Here is a 23250-nt window from a genome sequence, read left to right on the forward strand (position 1 = left end):
GTCCTGGAAGCTGCCAAAACTGATCAACTGCCTGAACAGATGCAACATAAACCTTCAGCTACATGTTTATTTAGTATAAAAGAAATGTCGTTTCATAGTTTGTATTATTATTATTATTATTATTATTATTATAGTTGCTGCATTAGCACCTGCTGTACCACAACAGGCCACTAGGGGCCGCTAGACACAAACTAAAAACCAAGCTGTTTCCAGGGCTTGTGAAAAGAAAGAAAGAAAGAAAGAAAAACAAAATCGTTTGTTTCTGAGATTCAGTTCGTGTAATATTTATTGTTCGTTGTGTCTTTTCACTGTCACGTCATTTCAGCACTCGTTTCTTTGCTTTGACACTGTTCCTGATGAGTGGGCGGGGTCACGTTTGACAGACAGAAAATTAGTCCTGTAGCTGCAAAGCATCCGCTCATTCATCCCGCCTCTTCCTGTTCTTTTGTATGGCGTGTAGCCGACGGTTCAAGTCTCGAAAATAGGGTAAGAGAGTAACGTGGTGGTGTTACAATAAAAATAAGTTGTAGTTTTGCTTTGAACTTGTGTGTACTCTTCTACACTGTGAAAATAAATTCATAATGGCGACAGTTAAAAGGATCTGATTTAATAGTTGGCATGAGTAATAATTGAGCATGTGACCAGAGATAATAGATATTCATGAGTTGTAGGTGTATTATTTCTAAAATAAATGCATTTCACTTATTCATATAGAGTTCACTATTTAGGAACTTTAACCCATGAAACACTAAACATAAATACCAACATGTAATGGATTGTTTAAGATATGTGTAAGACTTTGTTCTGAACTTTTATCTAATCTTCTCTTTTTCCAGCTGAGTGTTTACCTGTACACTGACTAACAGGTTGTCTTCATTTACACAACTGAAGTGACCGGTTGAAAATAATGGCAGCTCAGAAAGACAGAGTGATGGCACTGAGTGAATGGGAAGATAGATGGCAGGAAGGAAGGATTGGCTTCCACCAACCTCATATTCACCAGCAAGTTGCACTTTTACTATATCTCATCGTTTGGTATATGATCAGTGGCTTTGTGTGTGCACTGTGTTGATATTATCAGCACCACCATCATGGGGGGCAGTCAGGGATGCTGTCCTGGTCCCTGGTTGGGTGAATGGCTCAGGAGGGTTCAGTGGTCCATTGAGAAGCAGAATAGGACTGTCTGAAATGTATCGATTTGATGGGAAGAAATGTTGACCTATGTAGGAGAGAGTTGGGATGGGGGAGACTTGGGACAGTTTGTATTCCCACAAATTAATTTCAACCAATCAGGTTTTAGATGACATCTAAAGTTGGATGTTGCTCCTTAGAGACTCCTACTTTCTTTGGAGCCATGAAGCTGGACAGTTCGGTAAGGTTTGTGCAGTTAAATATTTCTGTCAACCAAAACTTGTATTTTCTACTTCGTCTCCACCTCCATTCTATGGTGTAGTGTATTCTGGTGAATTCGGGATTTGTTAGGAATTAAAGTATGTAGCCAAGAGTTACCATATATCTCATCTCATCTCATTATCTCTAGTCGCTTTATCCTGTTCTACAGGGTCGCAGGCAAGATGGAGCCTATCCCAGCTGACTACGGGCGAAAGGCGGGGTACACCCTGGACAAGTCGCCAGGTCCTTCTTGCTGTGAGGCGACAGCGCTAACCACTACACCACTGCGCTGCCCCGAGTTACCATTATTTATTAAACTTAAATTCTGAGGGGGAAAAAAAAAACATTTTAAGGATTTTTTTCCCCCAAAATGGACAGATGGGGAGAGTTGGGACAGTTCATCATGTTATAGGTTTTTTTCTTGTAGTTTATAAATGTAAAATTGTTTTTAAAAACGTTTGTTAAAAATATGGGCATGTCCCTGGATAAGGATTAATCTTCTTTCATTCCTTCTTCAGAATGGATCTGTTTTGTCGAGTCAGGTTTTGGGTAAATTGACATTTTTCTATCGCTGTACCAGCATTGTGGGTTCATATAGTTCATATGTGACACATTTTGATCATAAATAAAAATTAAACATGTAGGTCTAGGTATTTTATTTTTGTTCCATGTCTCCCCACTATGTCCCAAGTCTCCCAACATAATGTCCCATATCTCCCCTCAATATCTCATGTCCCCCTATTAAAAAGAATGACTGACAGAAAAAGTGAAGCCTGAAGGCCGGTATATGTGACAAGCTGAGAAACTAATGTTGTGATAAGAGGGTGTAGTAAATACTCTCTAATGCAAGACGAATGTGACACTACCTGCAAAAAATATCACACAATCTAGAAAAGGTGTCCCAAATCTCCCCGCTCTCCCCTACACTATATGGCCAAAGGTTTGTCGACCCCTGACCCTGGCACGTGCTTTGTGAACATCCAATTAAAGATTTAGTCCCTCTTTGCTGTGATAAAAACCTCCACTCTTCTGCAGTCAGTGTCGCAATTCATCCTAAATGTGTTGGGCTTGAGGTCAGGGCTATACAAAAGACACTCAAGTTCTTCCACTTCAACCTACTCAAAGTACAATGGTGCTTGAAAGTTTGTGAACCCTTTAGAATTTTCTATATTTCTGCATAAATATGACCTAAAACATCAGATTTTCACACAAGTCCTAAAAGTAGATAAAGAGAACCCAGTTAAACAAATGAGACAAAAATATTACACTTGGTAATTTATTTATTGAGGAAAATGATCCAATATTACATATCTGTGAGTGGCAAAAGTATGTGAACCTCTAGGATTAGCAGTTAATTTGAAGGTGAAATTAGAGTCAGGTGTTTTCAATCAATGGGATGACAATCAGGTGTGAGTGGGCACCCTGTTTTATTTAAAGAACAGGGATCTATCAAAGTCTGATCTTCACAACACATGTTTGTGGAAGTGTATCATGGCACAAACAAAGGAGATTTCTGAGGACCTCAGAAAAAGCATTGTTGATGCTCATCAGGCTGGAAAAGGTTACAAAACCATCTCTAAAGAGTTTGGACTCCACCAATCCACAGTCAGACAGATTGTGTACAAATGGAGGAAATTCAAGACCATTGTTACCCTCCCCAGGAGTGGTCGACCAACAAAGATCACTCCAAGAGCAAGCCATGTAATAGTTGGCGAGGTCACAAAGGACCCCAGGGTAACTTCTAAGCAACTGAAGGCCCCTCTCACATTGGCTAATGTTAATGTTCATGAGTCCACCATCAGGAGAACACTGAACAACAATGGTGTGCATGGCAGGGTTGCAAGGAGAAAGCCACTGCTCTCCAAAAAGAACATTGCTGCTCGTCTGCAGTTTGCTAAAGATCACGTGGACAAGCCAGAAGGCTATTGGAAAAATGTTTTGTGGACGGATGAGACCAAAATAAAACTTTTTGGTTTAAATGAGAAGCGTTCTTTTTGGAGAAAGGAAAACACTGCATTTCAGCATAAGAACCTTATCCCATTTGTGAAACATGGTGGTGGTAGTATCATGGTTGGGGTCTGTTTTGCTGCATCTGGGCCAGGACGGCTTGCCATCATTGATGGAACAATGAATTCTGAATTATACCAGCGAATTCTAAAGGAAAATGTCAGGACATCTGTCCATGAACTGAATCTCAAGAGAAGGTGGGTCATGCAGCAAGACAACGACCCTAAGGACACAAGTCGTTCTACCAAAGAATGGTTAAAGAAGAATAAAGTTAATGTTTTGGAATGACCAAGTCAAAGTCCTGACCTTAATCCAATCAAAATGTTGTGGAAGGACCTGAAGTGAGCAGTTCATGTGAGGAAATCCACCAACATCCCAGAGTTGAAGCTGTTCTGTACGGAGGAATGGGCTAAAATTCCTCCAAGCCGGTGTGCAGGACTGATCAACAATTACCGGAAACGTGTAGTTGCAGTTATTGCTGCACAAGGGGGTCACACCAGATACTGAAAGCAAAGGTTCACATACTTTTGCCACTCACAGATATGTAATATTGGATCATTTTCTTCAGTAAATAAATGACCAAGTATAATATTTTTGTCTCATTTGTTTAACTGGGTTCTCTTTATCTACTTTTAGGACTTGTGTGAAAATCTGATGATGTTTTAGGTCACATTTATGCAGAAATATAGAAAATTCTAAAGGGTTCACAAATTTTCAAGCACCACTGTATGTCTTCATAGGCTTCTCATTGTGCAAAGGAGCAGGAACATATTTACATATCTTCGTTCCACTGAAGGGAAATTTTTAAAGATACAGCATACAGAGACATCCTACAATTATGTGCTTCCAACTTCGTGGAAACAGTTTAGTGAAAGCTCACATTTGGGTACGATGGTCAGGTGTCCACATATACTATATGACGAAAAGTATCACTGGCACTGTGGTGTAGTGGTTAGCACTGTCACCTCAGCAACAAGGTTCTGGGTTTGAGCCCAGTGGCCGACAGGGGCCCTTTCTGTGTGGAGTTTGCATGTTCTCCCCGTGTCCGCGTGGGTTTCCTCCGGGTGCTCCGGTTTCCCCCACAGTCCAAAGACATGCAGGTTAGGTTAATTGGTGGCTCTAAATTGACCGTAGGTGTGAATGTGAGTGTGAATGGTTGTCTGTGTCTGTGTCAGCCCTGTGATGACCTGGCGACTTGTCCAGGGTGTACCCCGCCTTTCGCCCGTAGTCAGCTGGGATAGGCTCCAGCTTGCTCGCGATCTTGCACAGGATAAATGGTTACGGATAATGAATGGATGCTGTGTTTGAATGATAAGAGCTTCCACACACACTGAAAATTTGTGGCTACTTAAAGACATATGTCGAGGGTATATGCATGACAGGTCTGGGCATGAATCATCATCATCATCTTCTGGCTGCTCCCGTTAAGGGTCATCTCAGTGGATCTGTTCCGCATATTTGATTTGGCATAGGTTTTACACCGGATGCCCTTCCTGACGCAACTCCCCCCAGTCTATCCGGGCTTGGGACCGGCACTAAGTATGCACTGGCTTGTATGCACTGGGTATTTTACCTAATCTGCATGTCTTTGATTGTACAGATTATTCATATCCAGGTCTGGGCATGAATAAGCTGTACAATCTACAAGTGTTTACTTTTGTTTTTCTACAGAATGCTAAAAGATAATCTGGACAAAGTCTTGTGTGGACGACAGCAGGTTCGGTTTTTCTTCCCGCTCTGTGGTAAGGCCGTAGACATGAAATGGTAAGTGGTTGACTTTTTTATATCTTGATAATTACAATAGGGTGGTACAGAATGTGCCTGTTATAAGACAGACAATTAAACTATTATGTGTCACAGAGTTATTCATGCATTGTATTCTGTCTGTCTCAGGTTGGCTGACATGGGTCACGTGATTGTTGGGGTTGAGATTTCTGAGGAAGCAATAAAGCAGTTTTTCAAAGAACACAGCCTCGAGTACAAAGAAGAGCCAGTGTCGGCTATACCTGAAGCAAAGCTGTTCAAGGTATACTACAATCCTTTTACATGTTTCTCATTCATCTCATTTATTCAACCAACTGTTAGAACTTGTGAGAAATCAGTAAAACAGCTCATTTGGAAAGGAGATTTCCAATTAAAAATAATCAGTGGTCTTTGTTTTGGCAAAAAAAAAAAAAACAACTGCAGTATTAATTATTAAATATTACCCAAGATGAAGTCACCGTTCACAGGATCAACCCAAAACTGATTTATAGGAACTGGTTTGGATCCTTTCAGAAATCTGATAACTGTAAATCTGATAAGACAAAACTATTCTTACTTGGGGAAAGTTATGTCTTCCTGTTTGTCTTCTAGCCAGATAGCAATCCTGTAACACTCTCCCAGATAAACAGCTGAGATATTTGAAAAATTGAAAGAGAAAAGATGGCCTTGTGCGATCCAGTCAAACCTTGCCCATTTCTCTTTCAGAGCTGTGGTAGGATCTCAATATAACCTCCTGACACAGTTTGGCAACTTTTACAAATCAAAAAAACATTGTAATGTGCAAGTGAATAGCAGATTATGAAAAACATGTTCAAATCTGTGAGAACTTCCAGAAGGCAGATCAGAAAGATAATAAACAATACTGATAAATACTTTTTTTTTTTAATGATGACAAAAAGTATATGGCTCAAGAACAAGTCCAGGATGCTGCACAGAGCTGTGTGCTGTGTATTAAAAATATCTTTGCAGCGAGTACACATGGTGGCCATTTATTATTAATGCAGTGCGAATGTCAGTGTAGCTGAAGCACTTGTACTGTCTTGCTCCGTCTGCCTACACTGATTATCCTTATGCAAGCAGATAATTATACTGGATGTGCAGCTGACTTTAAAAAAGTGCACAGAAAGCATCATCTGAAGTTTTGTTTTCAAGCATTGTTTAAGAAGTCCAAAACTAGTCTACAGTATAGTGCTTAAGATTCTCATCTCATTATCTGTAGCCGCTTTATCCTGTTCTACAGGGTCGCAGGCAAGCTGGAGCCTATCCCAGCTGACTACGGGCGAAAGGCGGGGTACACCCTGGACAAGTCGCCAGGTCATCACAGGGCTGACACATAGACACAGACAACCATTCACACTCACATTCACACCTACGGTCAATTTAGAGTCACCAGTTAACCTAACCTGCATGTCTTTGGACTGTGGGGGAAACCGGAGCACCCGGAGGAAACCCACGCGGACACGGGGAGAACATGCAAACTCCACACAGAAAGGCCCTCGCCGGCCACGGGGCTCGAACCCGGACCTTCTTGCTGTGAGGCGACAGCGCTAACCACTACACCACTGTGTCACCCTGCTTAAGATTCTAAAAAGCCAAAATAATGAATTGCTATAAGTAAGGAGCCGCTGAGAGGCTCCTTACTTACATGCTAAGGCTCGCTTCTTGTTGCTGTATGAATGTGTAATACTTGAATGTTCATGTTTAGTTCTGCTACTCGTTACTGCACTGTTTTTACTGCACCATTTTACTTAAACAGCTAATTAGTGCATTATTACTGGTTGGTAGCAGCTTCTCTATATTATTGTTCTTTTTTAATGCTTAGGTTTCACTTGGTATTGATGATATCAATGATAAGCTAAAAAAACCAATGCCATAATCCTGAGATTTATCCTCAGGACTATACAATAGATGTGATTTGTCTTCACATCTGTTGTGGTCATCAGAGATGTGTTCACTCAGCTGGTGTGCTTTCTCTGTTCCCAGACTTCTGATGCAAAGATCTCCCTCTATCAGTGCGATTTATACAAGTTCTCCAGGTACGAGTTGTACCTTCCTGTTTTAGATTATGAAGCATGTCTGAGAAAAATAATGTGGACTCTGAGTCTCTCTCTCTTTGCTTTTGCAGTGCAACAGAGGGTCAGTTTGGAGGGATTTGGGACAGGGGTTCTCTGGTGGCTATAAACCCATGTGATAGGCAAAAGTAAGTTATCAGATTTGTCAGCACTTGCATGCATCATTCAAAACTTTTGCAGGTTGTTATAGGAAGTCATTAAAGGAGATACGCAGAGCCATGGCCTCACTTTTTGTTTATAAATGCCTTGAGACCTCAAGAATGCCATAGGAATAGTTTTAAGCATTAACAATAAATCTACTATAGTAATTTTTACGATTAAAGTGATTTCATATAGGTAGCAATCTGAGTGAATGACCTTGACATCTGTGACGTCACAGCGGGAAGTCTATCAGTCTCATCACCATTTCTGCTATACTAAAACACAGAGCTGACTGCAACTCCAATCCTCCATTTTGAGCTAATTTATCGCCATGCCACGTAGATGTGTTGCTGGTCGGTGCAGCAACACGACAGAAGGTGGATTTACGTTGCATTCATGGCCCAAGAATGTTCAAACTGCAAAGATTTGGACATGTTTTGCGAGAAATTCACGGATTGGGCGGCTATGAAGTGGTCTCTCCTCTGCTCTGCACATTTTACTGAGGACTCGTATGAAACCTCTGATCTGTTGAGGAGCGTTGGCTATAAGTCCGTATTGAAAGAGGGTGCAGTACCAACAATTAAAGGAAAAGAAAACTACAAGAAAAGGAAAGTAAATTCAGTTGCACCAGTTCTCCTGGAGTGTGAGCCGAGCAGTAATGGCGGAGTACTCCGTATGGAGAAAATGGAGAATGAGTGGACCAGTCGTCAGATTTCTCTGCTGGATATGCTTCCCCCCCGCCCTGCTGGATATGTTTGCCTCAGCAGCAATATCTTGCCCTTGCGTGAAAGAATCAAATGAACAAAGAACTGAAAGTCAAATTGTTTCAAAACAATTGGCCTTCAAGAAGCAAGAACACAGACAGGTAAGCTCTGACACTCATTTGGTTACATCATAAAAACAACAACACTCGTTTATCTGCATTTAGATTAATACATGTAACTTGTATTGTGTGTTGAAGTTACCCGTATAAGATTTATTTAATTTGCTTCCGAATGTGATTGTCTCAGTTCATCTGATTATTTAATTAGCCTTTTACATTTTATCAGTGAAAATGCATGCATGTACATGCGATAAGTTATAACGCCTGTCTTGTTTTAATGAGAGTCACATGAGACTTTATTCTCTGGCTTTATTTCGTAAGGTGGGGGCCTCCGTGGCCAACGTGTTACTATCGGATTCACTTTCTGATGTTTCGAACTGATACGGTTCTACGTGTATAGCAGTAGCATGTACACACACTCCGATTTCAGGACTATCACAGTCATGTGTACTACTATCTGAGGAATCCGAAGAATCTCCAATAAATCTGAACAAAGAGGCCATTGCAACCACTCTCGCCTGCCGAGTCTGGCTTTGGTCTATAGCACCGGGTCCCGCTGTGACATCACGCACTCAGAGCTGGCTGGCTCAGCTCGAATGCCAACTTTGCGGTCGATTTTAATTCTCAAAAATATATATATTTTTTTTATTCCCAATTATGCAGCATACAAGAGTCAAGGATGTAGATACTATCCACTCAGAAATGTATTTAAAAATAAAGGTTCTACATATCTCCTTTAAGTAAAACACAATGCTCCATGTTGTTATGGGAAAGTAACAACAGGGTGGTCTGATAAAATAAGATATTCCTTTATTGATCCCCATGAGGGGAAATTCAGGATGCAGCCCAGCATGACATATGAGACTGTTGCCACCATGAAGTTGATTACATAATGGATAATGTACAACAAGCCGGTGATTATGGCGAAATAAACTCCAACAGGGTGGTGCAGGACCCTGATGCTAAGCAGATGGGTCTTAATTCACCCTGAAGGGGTTTATTTCGCAGTAATGATGGGCTTGCTGTATTATCCTGTTTACTGCATGGCTGCGTACTAAAGAAATCAATAAGTTGATGCAAAATATTGATTTAAAAAAAGATTTTATTGATTTAAAAATTATTTTATTGCATCTGCTAATGACATGGTCCTTAGCAGTGGTCTGTCATACATTACAAGCATTTGTGACGGCCTCCTATGCTAGGGCCTGGCTGTGTCAAGTCAAGTTTATTTGTGTAGTGCTTTTAACAATAAACATTGTCGCAAAGCAGCTTTACAGAATTTGAACGACTTAAAACATGAGCTAATTTTATCCCTAATCTATCCCCAATGAGCAAGCCTGTGGCGACGGTGGCAAGGAAAAACTCCCTCAGACGACATGAGGAAGAAACCTCGAGAGGAACCAGACTGAAAAGGGAACCCATCCTCATTTGGGCAACAACAGACAGCATGACTATAACATTAACAGTTTTAACATGAGGACAGTTTCGTTGATGTTGTAACTCTTCACTGATGGAAACTTGAGTGCAAAACTGTTCATGACAACTGCAGTCCTAAAGTTAGCAAGACAGCTGTAGTCCTCAGCCATAAAAGCATAACTGTAAGAGTCCAGAGCATCCTCCAGGTGTAACTTTCAACTGTCCTCGTGGGGCCGTCCTCCACAGGAGCGATGCGATGAGACTCCAACCAGACACAGGGCACCAGGATGGATCAAGCAGGTCCGAGGAGCAGAAGAGGTCAGCATCTCAATCCTCAGAGGGACAGATTTGGGGGGGAAGAGGGAGAGAAAACACAGAAAGGCTGTGTGCTGTTTCCTGTTCCTCTCTGTCTCCCTGTTTTTTGCAGGTCTGATTGACAGGTGTTCTGAGTAATGGGGTGCACCTGCTTGATTGGGTGCCTGGTGATTGGGTGTACCTGAGGAGAGAGTACGCCATAAAATGGCTGCTGCGGGTTCCCGTGGAGTCTCTCTCTCCTTGTCTTCCCGGCACCACATCTTTTGTTTGTGTTGGCTTTGGCCTTGTTTTTGTTTTTTAGTTTTGCACCTTACAACATCCTGCATTCAACACTTCACAATCATCCAACAACAAACATACTGATATCACTGACTTTTATATATATAAGTAGATATTTGTTATTTTGGGTTAAATAAATTGTTATTTTTAAACGTTTGTGCGTCTCCCCCGTCTTTTGTCTTGGCCAACGAGCCGGGTCATGACAAATTGGGGGCTCGTCCATTCTAGCCTGTCTAACAAATTGGGAGCTTGTAACCCGTGTTGTAATAAGTCGAAATTTGTGAATGGCATGGTAATGTGTGAATGAACTGACTTCATCGCTGTTTAGTGAGTAGCAGCCTTGAGTGGTTAGGTTTTGCGGTGCGCCAGGGGAGATGCGGTAAGTTGCTCGGTTCTTGGTGTGTTAACTTAATTATAGTGGTGCTGGGTAGTAGTGTTAATTTTTGTGTAGACTTTTTTGTGTTTTGTGAGTGCGATCCCCTGATAGGCAAAGCGGCGTAATCCTTTTGGGTTCGTCTGGTTTGTTTTTTTTGGTAGTGTTGCAGTAAACGTGGTTGGAGCATTGCTCGGGGGCACAGCCATAGCTGCAAAGGGAGATTGTAATATTGTCCCCTTTTTGCACTGTCGGTATCTAGTGCGTAAATACCCACCATATGGAATTGCATGAAGACTAGGTTGAGTTGATTTGATAGTTAAGTATGGTCTGTAGTTACAGTTAGAGGGGAGGTGCGCTCACTAGTGTTGTCTACACTTGATTTGAGAGAGCTTGAGTTATTATTCTTATTATTCTTATTATTATTATTCTCATTTGGTTAAGATGGCCGAAATTGCCGAATTTATTAAGTCTCCATCAGAGAACCTACTGAACACACTTAGGAAAGAGCAGCTGCTGAAAATAGCAGAGCACTACAATATTGAGATCTCGGATAAACGCCTTAAAGACAATGTAAAAGCCATCCTTAAGGCTAATCTGCAGGCGATGAAAGTTCTTGTGCTGAGCCAGGAACAACTAGTTGGTTCGGTTGTTACTGCTGGGTTGTCTCAGCCAGTTTTGACACCCAGTAATTTAACATTCAAGTAACAAAAAGAACTTATGATGTTGCAGTTACAGCATGATAAGGTTAAGTATGAAGCTGAGCTTGGGAAGCAGTTGGAGTTCGAGAAGATGCGCCAACAGACTGAACAAGCGAGGTTGTCTCTGCAGCAGTGCAAGCTGGATCTAATACGTAGTGGCAAATTGGGTGTTGATGGTTCTGATGACCTGGAAGGCCTGTTGCCCGGTCCGGTGCCTGCTGATTGTTTTGATATTTTGGGCAATTTGAGATTGTTGCCTAAATTTAGCAAGAAGGAGCCTGAGACGTTTTTTTCTTTGTTTGAGCGCGTTGCAGACACACGTAAGTGGCCAGAGTCGGCCCGTGCACTGATGTTACAGTGTGCGTTAAGGGGGAAAGCGCAAGAGGCCTACTCCTCTTTATCGGTTGCTGACAGTCAAAAGTATTCAGTGGTGAAGTCGGCAGTGTTAAAAGTATATGAGCTGGTTCCCGAGGCTTATCGCCAACGTTTTCGTTCCTGACGTAAAGGTGAGAAGCAGATGCATTTAGAGTTTGCATGGGATCTCACTGCTCATTTTACCCGCTGGTGTACTGCACTACAGGTGGATACTTTTGAGAAACTGTCTGAGTTAATGGTTTTGGAGCAATTTAAGAATTCTGTTCCGAATTGTATTGCCACTCACATAAATAATCAGAAAGTAACTAGCGCTGCTGAGGCTGCTGTTTTGGCAGATGACTATGTTTTGACACACAGGCGGAGTTTTGGAGATTTTCGCTCTCGCAACTCTGTGTTTAGTGGCAGTCCTGATTCAGGTGATGTCCATGTCTCTAGCCCGATTGGTAAGTCGGATACCAGAGAGCATCATCTCAGGTTTTCAGACAAGATTTGTAACTTTTGCCATAAGAAAAGGCATTGGAGATCTGATTGTTATGCACTGAAGGCAAAGATTAAGTTGAATGGGCCTGTTGTTCAGCCCAAGAGTGCGTGTCTTGCTGTGTTGAAAATCGAAGCTTCAGTCTTTTTTACCCTTTGTCTCTGAGGGTTTGGTTTCGTTAGTAGGGAATGGAGAAAAAGTTCCTGTTAGGATACTCCGTGACACTGCTGCTTTTGATTCTTTTATTGAGGCTTCGGTGTTACCATTCTTTGAGGAAAGTGACACTGGGTGCTCTGTCCTTGTGTTAGGCATGGGCATGAGTGTTTTGCAGGTCCCTCTTCATAATGTGATGTTGTATTCTGAGCTCTTCACCAGAAAACTGGCCATAGGGCTGCGCCCAGCACTGCCCATTGAGGGCATCACTGATTTTGGGGAATGAGGTGGCTGGAGGGCGTGTGGCCTGATGTGCCACCCCCTCCCGTTGTGTCTGCTGTACCCCGCCTGATGAGAGTGAAGTGAGGTTTCCTGAAGTGTTTACAGCTTGTTCTGTAACACGCGCTATGTCACAAGTCAACACTAAACAAGGGAATATTAAATGCAGAGGTGTGTGCGGTTTCACTGTCTGACTTGTCCTTTGAAGTCACTCGAGAGGATCTGGCGTCGGAACAGAAGGCTGACTCTTCACTGAGTTGTTTGTTTGACCAGGTGCTCTCTCCTGAGGAGGAGGAAAACAGCTCGCGTGGTTATTTTGTGCGTGATTTGTTGGTGAGGAAGTGGGTACCTCATGGTGATGGTTTCATCGGTGACTCTGTGTACCAGATTTTTTTGCCTGGAAAATTTTGGGAGTCTGTGTTAAAGTTGGCACATGATCAGTCGGGACATTGGGGCGTTAAGAAGTCTTATGAGAGGGTTTTGCGTCATTTTTTCTGGCCACGTTTGAAGAGAGATATTGCTTTATATATTAAAACGTGCCATACATGCCAGTTGACGGGCAAGCCCAACCAGAACATCACACCTGCTCCTTTGTTTCCGATTCCAGTTATTAGCCAGCCTTTCGAGTATCTGATAATTGACTGTGTGGGCCCATTACCTCATTCGAAGTATGGCTCCGAGTACCTCCTTACGGTAATGTGTTTGTCTACCCGGTATCCGGCAGCATACCCGTTGCGCACAATAACTGCTAGATCTGTAGTGCGTGCGCTTTCACAGTTTATATCTATTTTTGGTATTCCAAAAATCATTCAATCTGACCAAGGGTCAAATTTTTCTTCCCATCTTTTCAGTCAGGTGTTGAAACAACTACACGTTAAGCACAACAGGGCTTCAGCCTATCATGCACAGAGTCAGGGGGCACTTGAGCGTTTCCATCAGACGCTGAAATCGCTGTTGCGTGCTTATTGTGTTCAGATGGGGGGAGACTGGGAAGATGGTTTGCCGTGGTTAATGTTATCTGCGAGAGAGGTATCTCAGGAAAGTACTGATTTTTCACCCAATGATTTAGTTTTTGGACATACTGTGCGTGGGCCTCTGTCTTTGTTGTATGAACAATGGAAAGAAACAGAACCACCAAAAAACCTTACTGATTATGTTAATGGATTCAGGCATAGACTGTATGTGGCTGGGGAACTGGCAAAGAAAAATCTGTCATCTGCACAGGGTAAAATGAAAACATTGTTTGAGCGCCGTGTGTTTAGTGTGGGAGACCAGGTATTGGCCTTATTGCCTATTGTCAGCTCGCCCTTCCAGGCTAAGTACACTGACCCGCACAAAGTCTTGAAAAGAGTGTCTGAGCTAAATTATATCATGGCTACCTCTGATCACAGAAAGGCAACTCAGCTTTGTCATGTAAATTTGTTGAAGCCTTATTACTGTCGTGTGTCTGGTCTTTCTGAAGTGAAGTCTTCTCCAGAAGATGTTTCTCCGGCATGTCCTGTGGCGAGAGTGTCTGTTGTCCCTGCCCCGCAGGTTGTGGCGTCTGAATTGGAGGATGGGTTGCCTTGTCCTGATTCCGCTGTATTACAAGGTCGTTTGAAAAATTCAGAAACGTTGCATAAGCTGGATGTTTTGTTGGCCCACTTGTCAGCATCTGAACAGACTGATTTGGCTGAATTAATTGGAGAGTTCGCCTGTTTGTTCAGTGACGTCCCTACGCAAACACACGTTATTGAGCATGACATCGATGTTGGTGATGCCACACCGGTCAGACAGCAGTTTTACCGTGTTAGTCCTGACAAGCGCAAGTATTTGGATGATGAAATAAAGTACATGTTGGAACATGGGATTACGGTGCCATCTTTATCCAGTTGGGCTTCGCCTTGTCTTACGGTTCCTAAATCTGATAACACACTGAGGTTTTGTACCGATTACCGCAAGGTAAACGCGTTAGCAAAACCTGATGCTTTCCTGTTGCCTCGCATGGAGGATTGTGTCGATCAGGTGGGTTTTGCGAAGTACTTGAGTAAGTTTGATCTACTGAAGGGGTATTGGCAAGTCTCACTGACCCCGCGAGCACGGAAAATTTCATCGTTTATTACACCAGCTGGGTTATATTCCTATAACGTTATGTCGTTTGGGTTGTGTAATGCACCGGCAACATTCCAGCAGCTTATGACCAACGTACTGGGAGACCTAGAAGGTTGTACAGTGTACTTGAATGATGTGGTGGTGGTTTCTGATACTTGGCCTTCTCATCTAGAACGTATCCGGGTTCTGTTCTGTTGCTTGGCTGAGGCGCGTCTCACCGTCAACCTCGCAAAGTGTGAGTTTGCTAGGGTGACGGTGACGTATCTAGGTCGGGTGGTCGGGCAGGGTATCGTTCGTCCAGTTGAGGAAAAAGTTAAAGCCATTGCATAGTATCCAGTGCCTGTAACAAAAAAAGAACTTATGCGTTTTCTGAGGCAAGTGGGCTACTACAAATGTTTCTGCAGGAATCTTTCTGAGGTAGTTGCTCCACTGACGGACTTGTTAAAGGGCAAAGTTAGTTTTGTTTGGTCTTCTGTTTGCCAGCAGGCTTTTGATACTATAAAGACATTGTTGTGTGGAGCTCCTGTTCTAGCAGCACTGCGGTTTGACCGACCATTCTCCTTGCAGGTGGATGCCAGCCACGTTGGGGCGGGTGGTGTCCTCCTGCAAGCTGATGATTTGGGTGTGGAGAAACCAGTGAGCTTATTTTCAAAGAAATTTAATTCTTACCAGCTGAATTATGCCACCATTGAAAAGGAAGCATTGGCCCTGTTGTGGGCGCTGAAGCATTTTGAGGTTTATGTGGGTTCTGGGGTTGTGCCTGTAGTGGTTTATACGGACCATAATCCTTTAACATTTCTCAATTCAATACAATGTCCTAATCAGAGACTGATGCGTTGGTCGCTAATGCTGCAGTCATACTGGTTAGACATACGGTACATCAAGGGTTCTGAAAATGTGGTGGCGGACACATTGTCCAGAGCTCCTTGTTAACTGTCTGATTCACTGTCATTTTGTCTGTCATGTTGCTTGTGTCCTTGTCCCTTCTCTTCTCCCTCTTAAATTGCTTCCCATTGGTACCAGGTTGCTGAGGTTGGGGTGTGGTGGCAAGGGTACTCAAACATGGTGGATGGTGGCGTCAGTAAGTGTCAGGTCAGTTTTGTGCTTAGACGATAACACTGTTAACTTATGTTAACAATATTATGTTTTTAAGCATAATTAAAGCCATCAAGTTTAACTGTTTAGTTGAACTGTGTTGAGGGGTGTTTCTGGTCCGGGGTGGAACCCTGTTTTTAAGGAGGGGGGTGTGACGGCCTCCTATGCTAGGGCCTGGCTGTGTGCTGTTTCCTGTTCCTCTCTGTCTCCCTGTTTTTTGCAGGTCGGATTGACAGGTGTTCTGAGTAATGGGGTGCACCTGCTTGATTGGGTGCCTGGTGATTGGGTGTACCTGAGGAGAGAGTACGCCATAAAATGGCTGCTGCGGGTTCCCGTGGAGTCTCTCTCTCCTTGTCTTCCCGGCACCACATCTTTTGTTTGTGTTGGCTTTGGCCTTGTTTTTGTTTTTTAGTTTTGCACCTTACAACATCCTGCATTCAACACTTCACAATCATCCAACAACAAACATACTGATATCACAAACATACTGATATCACTGACTTTTTATATATATATATATGTGTAGATATTTGTATTATTTTGGGTTAAATAAATTATTTTTAAACGTTTGCATGTCTCCCCCGTCTTTTGTCTTGGCCAACGAGCCGGGTCATGACACATTTAGCAGACGCTCTTATCCAGAGCGACATACAACGAGTACAAACGCATTGCCTGAGAAGCAGTTGGGGGTTAGGTGCCTTGCTCAAGGGCACTACAGCCATGGGTTTTCCTGGAATCAAACCAGCGACCTTTTGGTCCCAAGGCTGTGTTTCTAACCTTTAGGCCATGGCTGCCCCTATACATGACAACAGTCTGTTATAAAGAAATAACAGAGCACTGAACGCTGTAATTGACCAATCAGAATCGAGTATTCAAATGAGCCGTGAAATAATTTCCAATAACATCATGTGCAAAAGTGTTTTATTCCTCTTACTCTACCATGGCAATTTGCCATCAGTTTAAATTTGCATTAATTAAATAATAAAATATTATTTTCTTTCATTTGTAGTTATGTTAATGTTATAGATTAGAACATCCACTTGTGGTATAACATCTTTTCCTTCACCTGCCTCTCTTTGTCCCCCCCCCCCCCGTTTTGAAGTTAAAAAGACATAAAAATGCAACTTATGTTAACAAGAAACCAGAAAATGCAATTCACTCTGTCCTGAAGTCTTTCCCTTGTCAGAAAACTTAAAGGAACAGCTTTATCTCTGATTATTATAAAGCACTGACAGTGGAAATTCTTCCTCAAAATGGTTCATAACTACTCTATCTCCACGCAGAAAACTTCACCATCTCAAAGATTTTACACATTTTTAAATTGTGATCATGTGGCGTGTCTGCCATACAGGTTCCAGTGTAAGTTATTACTACAGGAACATTAGTGTATTAGAGTGAGCACATTAATATAAACCTGTGATTTGCCTTGCAGTTGGCACGACTCACAGAGCTGTACTGTTACAGAAAATTAATCAGCACTGTCTGACCAATCCATCCATCCATTATCCATAACCGCTTATCCTATGCAGGGTCGGGGGCAAACTGGAGCCTATCCCAACTGACTATGGGTGAGAGGTGGGGTACACCCTGGACAAGTCACCAGATCACTGCAGAGCTGACACATAGAGACAAACAACAATTCACACTTATGGTCAATTTAGAGCCACCAATTAACCTAACCTGCATATCTTTGGACTGTGGGGAAAACCAGAGCACCCGGAGGAAACCCACGTAGACACGGGGAGAACATGCAAACTCCACACAGAAAGGCCCCCGTCGGCCACTGGGCTCAAACCCAGAACCTTCTTGCTGTGAGGCGACAGTGCTAACCACTACACCACCGTACCACCCCAGTCTGACCAATCTGACTGATAAATTCCACAATGCTGTGGTATAAATATTTAAAATATAGGAATATTGGAGAATAATATAAGAATGAGGATAATTGTTGTGCTAGAAAATGTACAAGTATTGCTTGATGACTGTAATATTCTTTCTTTGTGTCCTGAAGGTATGCTACTCTCATCATGTCCTTGATGGACAAAGACTGCAGATATTTACTGGATACACTGGAATACAACCCTGAATTGTACAAAGGTAACAGTATAATTGACTTACGCAAATGTCCAAAACAGCGTAAGAGTTTGGTGAGAATGTGTATTCTTATTTCTGTTTACTCATATAGTTATTCCACACAACAGGGCCACCATTTTTTGTGCCTGAAGAAGTTGTGAAAGGTTTATATGGTAAGTTTACCTCAATGATGTGCTGCTTCGAACACAGATTGCAATTTTTAAAGTAAAAGTCTCCCTTCTCTTTCTCTCTTTGTATGTGTGATGCGCGCATTTCCCAGGTGATGCTTGTGACATTGAGCTGGTACAGAGTAAAGATGCCTTTGAAGAAAAATTCAAAGCATGGGGGATAGATTCACTTCTGGAGAAGCTGTACCTGCTGACTCCAAAAGCCAACTAACAAATAGACTTTTAAGAATGATGTCTTAGCAAGTGAAAATATCTTGGATATTTAGTAAAGCAGGTAGATCTAGAGGATAATACACGGTTGCTCGAAGATAGGAAGTTTGTTTGAGTGGTGAATATATATTTCAAATGCAGCGCACACACACACACATATATATAATATAAATAAAATCACACGGCTTGAAGATACAGTTAGGTCCATATATATTTGGACACTGACACAAATTTTGTTTTTTTACCTGTTTACTGAAACATTCAGGTTGTAGTTATATAATGGACATGGACATAAAGTCCAGACTTTCAGCTTTCATTTGAGGGTATCCACATTAAAATTGGATGAAGGGTTTAGGAGTTTCAGCTCCTTAACATGTGCCACCCTGTTTTTAAAGGGACCAAAAGTAATTGGACAATTGACTTAAAGGCTATTTCATGGGCAGGTGTGGGCAATTCCTTTGTTATGTCATTCTCAATTAAGCAGATAAAAGGCCTGGAGTTGATTTGAGGTGTGGTGCTTGCATTTGGAAGATTTTGCTGTGAAGAAAACATGCGGTCAAAGGAGCTCTCCATGCAGGTGAAACAAGCCATCCTTAAGCTGCAAAAACAGAAAAAAAAACATCCAAGAAATTGCTACAATATTAGGAGTGGCAAAATCTACAGTTTGGTACATCCTGAGAAAGAAAGAAAGCACTGGTGAACTCATCAATGCAAAAAGACCTGGACGCCCACAGAAGACAACAGTGGTGGATGATTGCAGAATAATTTCCATGATGAAGAGAAACCCCTTCACAACAGCAAACCAAGTGAGCAACACTCTCCAGGAAGTAGGCGTATCAATATCCAAATCTACCATAAAGAGAAGACTGCATGAAAGTAAATACAGAGGGTTCACTGCACGGTGCAAGCCACTCATAAGCCTCAAGAATAAAAAGGCTAGATTGGACTTTGCTAAAAAACATCTAAAAAAAGCCAGCACAGTTCTGGAAGAACATTCTTTGGACAGATGAAACCAAGATCAACCTCTACCAGAATGATGGAAAGAAAAAAAGTATGGCAAAGGCGTGGTACAGCTCATGATCCAAAGCATACCACATCATCTGTAAAACACGGCGGAGGCAGTGTGATGGCTTGGGCATGCATGGCTGCCAGTGGCACTGGGTCACTAGTGTTTATCGATGTGACACAGGACAGAAGCAGCCGGATGAATTCTGAGGTATTCAGAGACATACTGTGTGCTCAAATGCCGCCAAACTGATTGGTCGGCATTTCATAATACAGATGGACAATGACCCAAAACATAAAGCCAAAGCAACCCAGGAGTTTATTAAAGCAAAGAAGTGGAATATTCTTGAATGGCCAAGTCAGTCACCTGATCTCAACCCAATTGAGCATGCATTTCACTTGTTGAAGACTAAACTTCAGACAGAAAGGCCCACAAACAGACAGCAACTGAAAACCGCTGCAGTAAAGGCCTGGCAGAGCATTAAAAAGGAGGAAACACAGCGTCTGGTGATGTCCATGAGTTCAAGACTTCAGGCAGTCATTGCCAACAAAGGGTTTTCAACCAAGTATTAGAAATGAACATTTTATTTACAATTATTTAATTTGTCCAATTACTTTTGAGCCCCTGAAATGAAGGGATTGTGTTTAAAAAATGCTTTAGTTCCTCACATTTTTATGCAATCATTTTGTTCAACCCACTGAATTAAAGCTGAAAGTCTGAACTTCAACTGCATCTGAATTGTTTTGTTCAAAATTCATTGTGGTAATGTACAGAACCAAAATTAGAAAAATGTTGTCTCTGTCCAAATATTTATGGACCTAACTGTATGAACTTTATCTTCTTGTGTTGAAAAACTCATATTTTTCATATGAAATACATCACGGATCTGAGTGACATATTTAAATAATATTGGCTGGTGTCAAGTCAAAGATGAGTTCAGTATCATGCTTGCTGAATGGAATATATCTGATATACCACAAAAAAATGCCAGCTATTATTATTATTATTATATATTCCTTTTGAGTGCTCAACGCATCTTTCTTTTTCAGAAATCTCTCAAAGTCTTCCATATTTAATGAAGCAAACCTGGTGGCCATGTTTGTTTACAAATTGTCACAGTCACTCGCTAATGTGGAAGTTTTACATCTCCAGCGTGTGATGTCATGTTGTCTTGACAACCAGGCAATATCGTAAACCATATTCAACACTCATTCTCCATTGGATAGAGTGACATAATACACGTAGGACAAGCGTTATGCTAACAATATTGCATGCTATCAAACCAAATGAATGGAACCTGCAAGAAGGGAATAGAACATGTTTTTATTCCATCGAAAAAGTGGCCTGTATGTATAATAATTCCCGATATTTCACTCCAGTGACGTCACTCCCAGTATTTTCCCACTGACTAGACGGGTGTTGTCAAAATAGTGAACCGGTTCAAAATTAAAATTCTTCTGATTAACTTGCGTATTTTTTGTGAATGTGTCCATATAATATAAAGAACATTCCACAGTGGTGAGAAAATATGAAGTTTATCTTCTCATGTTGAAAAATGTTCACTTGTTCGCTTTGCTCACTCATGATAGACACATTCACCACTTGAAGATAAACTTCATATCTTCTCGCAACTGTGTAATATCCTCTCTCTCTCTCTCTCTCTCTCTCTCTCACATATATATATACACACAAAATTGCACATCTAACACCTAGCCTTCAAATTTAGAAGACCTTTAATATCAAACTCATTAAAGCGTATTTTCAAAAACATGACACTACCTCATGATCACAGAACAGCAGTTGAAAAATGAACCTCATTAGCAGAATGAGCCTCATTAGAGAGAAACAGATACCTGAAATTATTACAGTGAAACCACTGAATGATCCCTTAATTATTCTATCAGACGTAACTCATTAAAGAAGTTTCCATAAAAAAGGCAGTGTTAAAAGATTTACATGCACCAAGCCTGATCTTGAGGAAGATACACTGTAACACACATTCTGGTGAGATGTTTTATTTTATCTTTAAAGAAAATCACAGGAGCCCATTAACCCTCACCACCTGCTCCAGCACAGTCGTGGTTATGTTTCCTCCCTGGATGGTTCAGTTACCTGCTCCATAGTGTGTGTATTACTGCACTTCAGAGAAGACAGTTAAGCCAAAAGATGGAAAAAGTAAGAAATTGTGACAGTGATTTTAAATTGTCTACATTTATGGATTTGATTTGCATCTGTGAAAAGTTATTTTCAATAAATCATATTTACATTCGGGTTACTGTTTGTGTGGTGTTTCTGAGCATGTTCTCCAAGTGTTTGTGTGGGTTTGCCCTGTGTTCTCTGGTTTCCTTCTACCTCCCAAAAACGTGCTAGTAGGTGGATTGACTATGATAAATTGCTTTAGGTGTGAATGTCTGTGCATGATGCTCTGCAATCAATTGGTGTCCTATCCATGGTACATTCCTGTGTCTCATCCAGCGTTCTCAGGTTAGACTCTGGACCCTCAGTCACACTGACCAGGATATATGCATAATATATTTTGTTTCTAGTTGTAGATATCCTACAGTGGTGCTTGAAAGTTTGTGAACCCTTTAGAATTTTCTAGATTTCTGCATAAATATGACCTAAAACAACATCAGATTTTTTAGATAAAGAGAACCCAGTTAAACAAATGAGACAAAAATATTATACTTGGTCATTTATTTACTGAGGAAAATGATCCAATATTACATATCTGTGAGTGGCAAAAGTATGTGAACCTTTGCTTTCAGTATCTGGTGTGACCCCCTTGTGCAGCAATAACTGCAACTAAACGTTTCCGGTAACTGTTGATCAGTCCTGCACACCGGCTTGGAGGAACTTTAGCCCATTCCTCCGTACAGAACAGCTTCAACTCTGGGATGTTGGTGGGTTTCCTCACATGAACTGCTCGCTTCAGGTCATTCCACAACATTTTGATTGGATTAAGGTCAGGGCTTTGCCTTGGCCATTCCAAAACATTAACTTTATTCTTCTTTAACCATTCTTTGGTAGAACGACTTGTGTGCTTAGGGTCGTTGTCTTGCTGCATGATCCACCTTCTCTTGAGATTCAGTTCATGGACAGGTGTCTTGACATTTTCCTTTCGAATTCGCTGGTATAATTCAGAATTCATTGTTCCATCAATGATGGCAAGCTGTTCTGGCCCAGATGCAGCAAAACAGGTCCAATCCATGATACTACCACCACCATGTTTCACAGATGGGATAAGGTTCTTATGCTGGAATGCAGTGTTTTCCTTTCTCCAAACAGAACACTTCTCATTTAAACCAAAAAGTTCTATTTTGGTCTCATCCGTCCACAAAACATTTTTCCAATAGCCTTCTGGCTTGTCTGCATGATCTTTAGCAAACTGCAGATGAGCAGCAATGTTCTTTTTGGAGAGCAGTGGCTTTCTCTTTGCAGCCTTGCCATGCACACCATTGTTGTTCAGTGTTCTCCTGATGGTGGACTCATGAACATTAGCATTAGCCAATATGAGAGAGGCCTTCAGTTGCTTAGAAGTTACCCTGGGGTCCTTTGTGATCTCGCTGACTATTACACGCCTTGCTCTTGGAGTGATCTTTGTTGGTCGACCACTCCTGGGGCAGAGTGTCGACCAACAATTCCCCACAGCCACACTCCAAAATCTAGTGGAAAGCCTTCCCAGAACAGTGGAGTTATTATATCAGCAAAGAGGAAACAGCTCATCACCAGCCTGATGAGCATCAACAACACTTTTTCTGAGGTCCTCAGAAATCTCCTTTGTTCGTGCCATGATACACTTCCACAAACGTGTTTTGAAGATCAGACTTTGATAGATCCCTGTTCTTTAAATAAAACAGGGTGCCCACTCACACCTGATTGTCATCCCATTGATTGAAAACACCTGACTCTAATTTCACCTTCAAATTAAAGGGGCGGTCACACAGCACTCCACGTCTATATCACGTACAAAAAGATACAAAAATCCGGTGGACATGGTCGTAAGTGCTAATTTTTGG

At 41.8% G+C, this 23250-nt stretch overlaps 1 protein-coding gene across 3 annotated transcripts; it reads left to right on the forward strand.

The window, feature by feature from the left end:
- Window positions 1-432: 432 nt before the first annotated feature.
- Window positions 433-21502, forward strand: tpmt.1 (thiopurine S-methyltransferase, tandem duplicate 1). Of its 3 annotated transcripts, none has more exons than XM_060942987.1 (9): window positions 433-486; window positions 837-1002; window positions 5071-5163; window positions 5293-5425; window positions 7147-7199; window positions 7289-7363; window positions 17766-17851; window positions 17956-18000; window positions 18108-21502. In XM_060942987.1, exons 2-9 carry the CDS (start codon window positions 908-910, stop codon window positions 18224-18226), a joined length of 699 nt encoding a protein of 232 aa, XP_060798970.1. In that variant the 5' UTR covers window positions 433-486; window positions 837-907; the 3' UTR covers window positions 18227-21502. The 3 variants fall into 3 exon arrangements, with proteins under 3 accessions (XP_060798970.1, XP_060798971.1, XP_060798972.1); XM_060942988.1 differs by having other exon boundaries at window positions 17940-18000; window positions 18108-18194; XM_060942989.1 differs by lacking the exons at window positions 17766-17851; window positions 17956-18000; window positions 18108-21502 and adding an exon at window positions 15683-16680.
- Window positions 21503-23250: the final 1748 nt, after the last annotated feature.

This window comes from Neoarius graeffei, chromosome 16, assembly GCF_027579695.1.
Source record: "Neoarius graeffei isolate fNeoGra1 chromosome 16, fNeoGra1.pri, whole genome shotgun sequence".
In the NCBI taxonomy this organism is placed as follows: domain Eukaryota; kingdom Metazoa; phylum Chordata; class Actinopteri; order Siluriformes; family Ariidae; genus Neoarius; species Neoarius graeffei.

Bases quoted from the DNA above. Each gene is read 5' to 3' on its own strand.
- tpmt.1 (XM_060942987.1), top strand. From the start codon at position 908: ATGGCAGCTCAGAAAGACAGAGTGATGGCACTGAGTGAATGGGAAGAT. The intron at 5,426-7,146 runs GTATACTACAAT...CTCTGTTCCCAG, and splicing joins CTGAAGCAAAGCTGTTCAAG to ACTTCTGATGCAAAGATCTC. The intron at 17,852-17,955 runs GTAACAGTATAA...TCCACACAACAG, and splicing joins CAACCCTGAATTGTACAAAG to GGCCACCATTTTTTGTGCCT.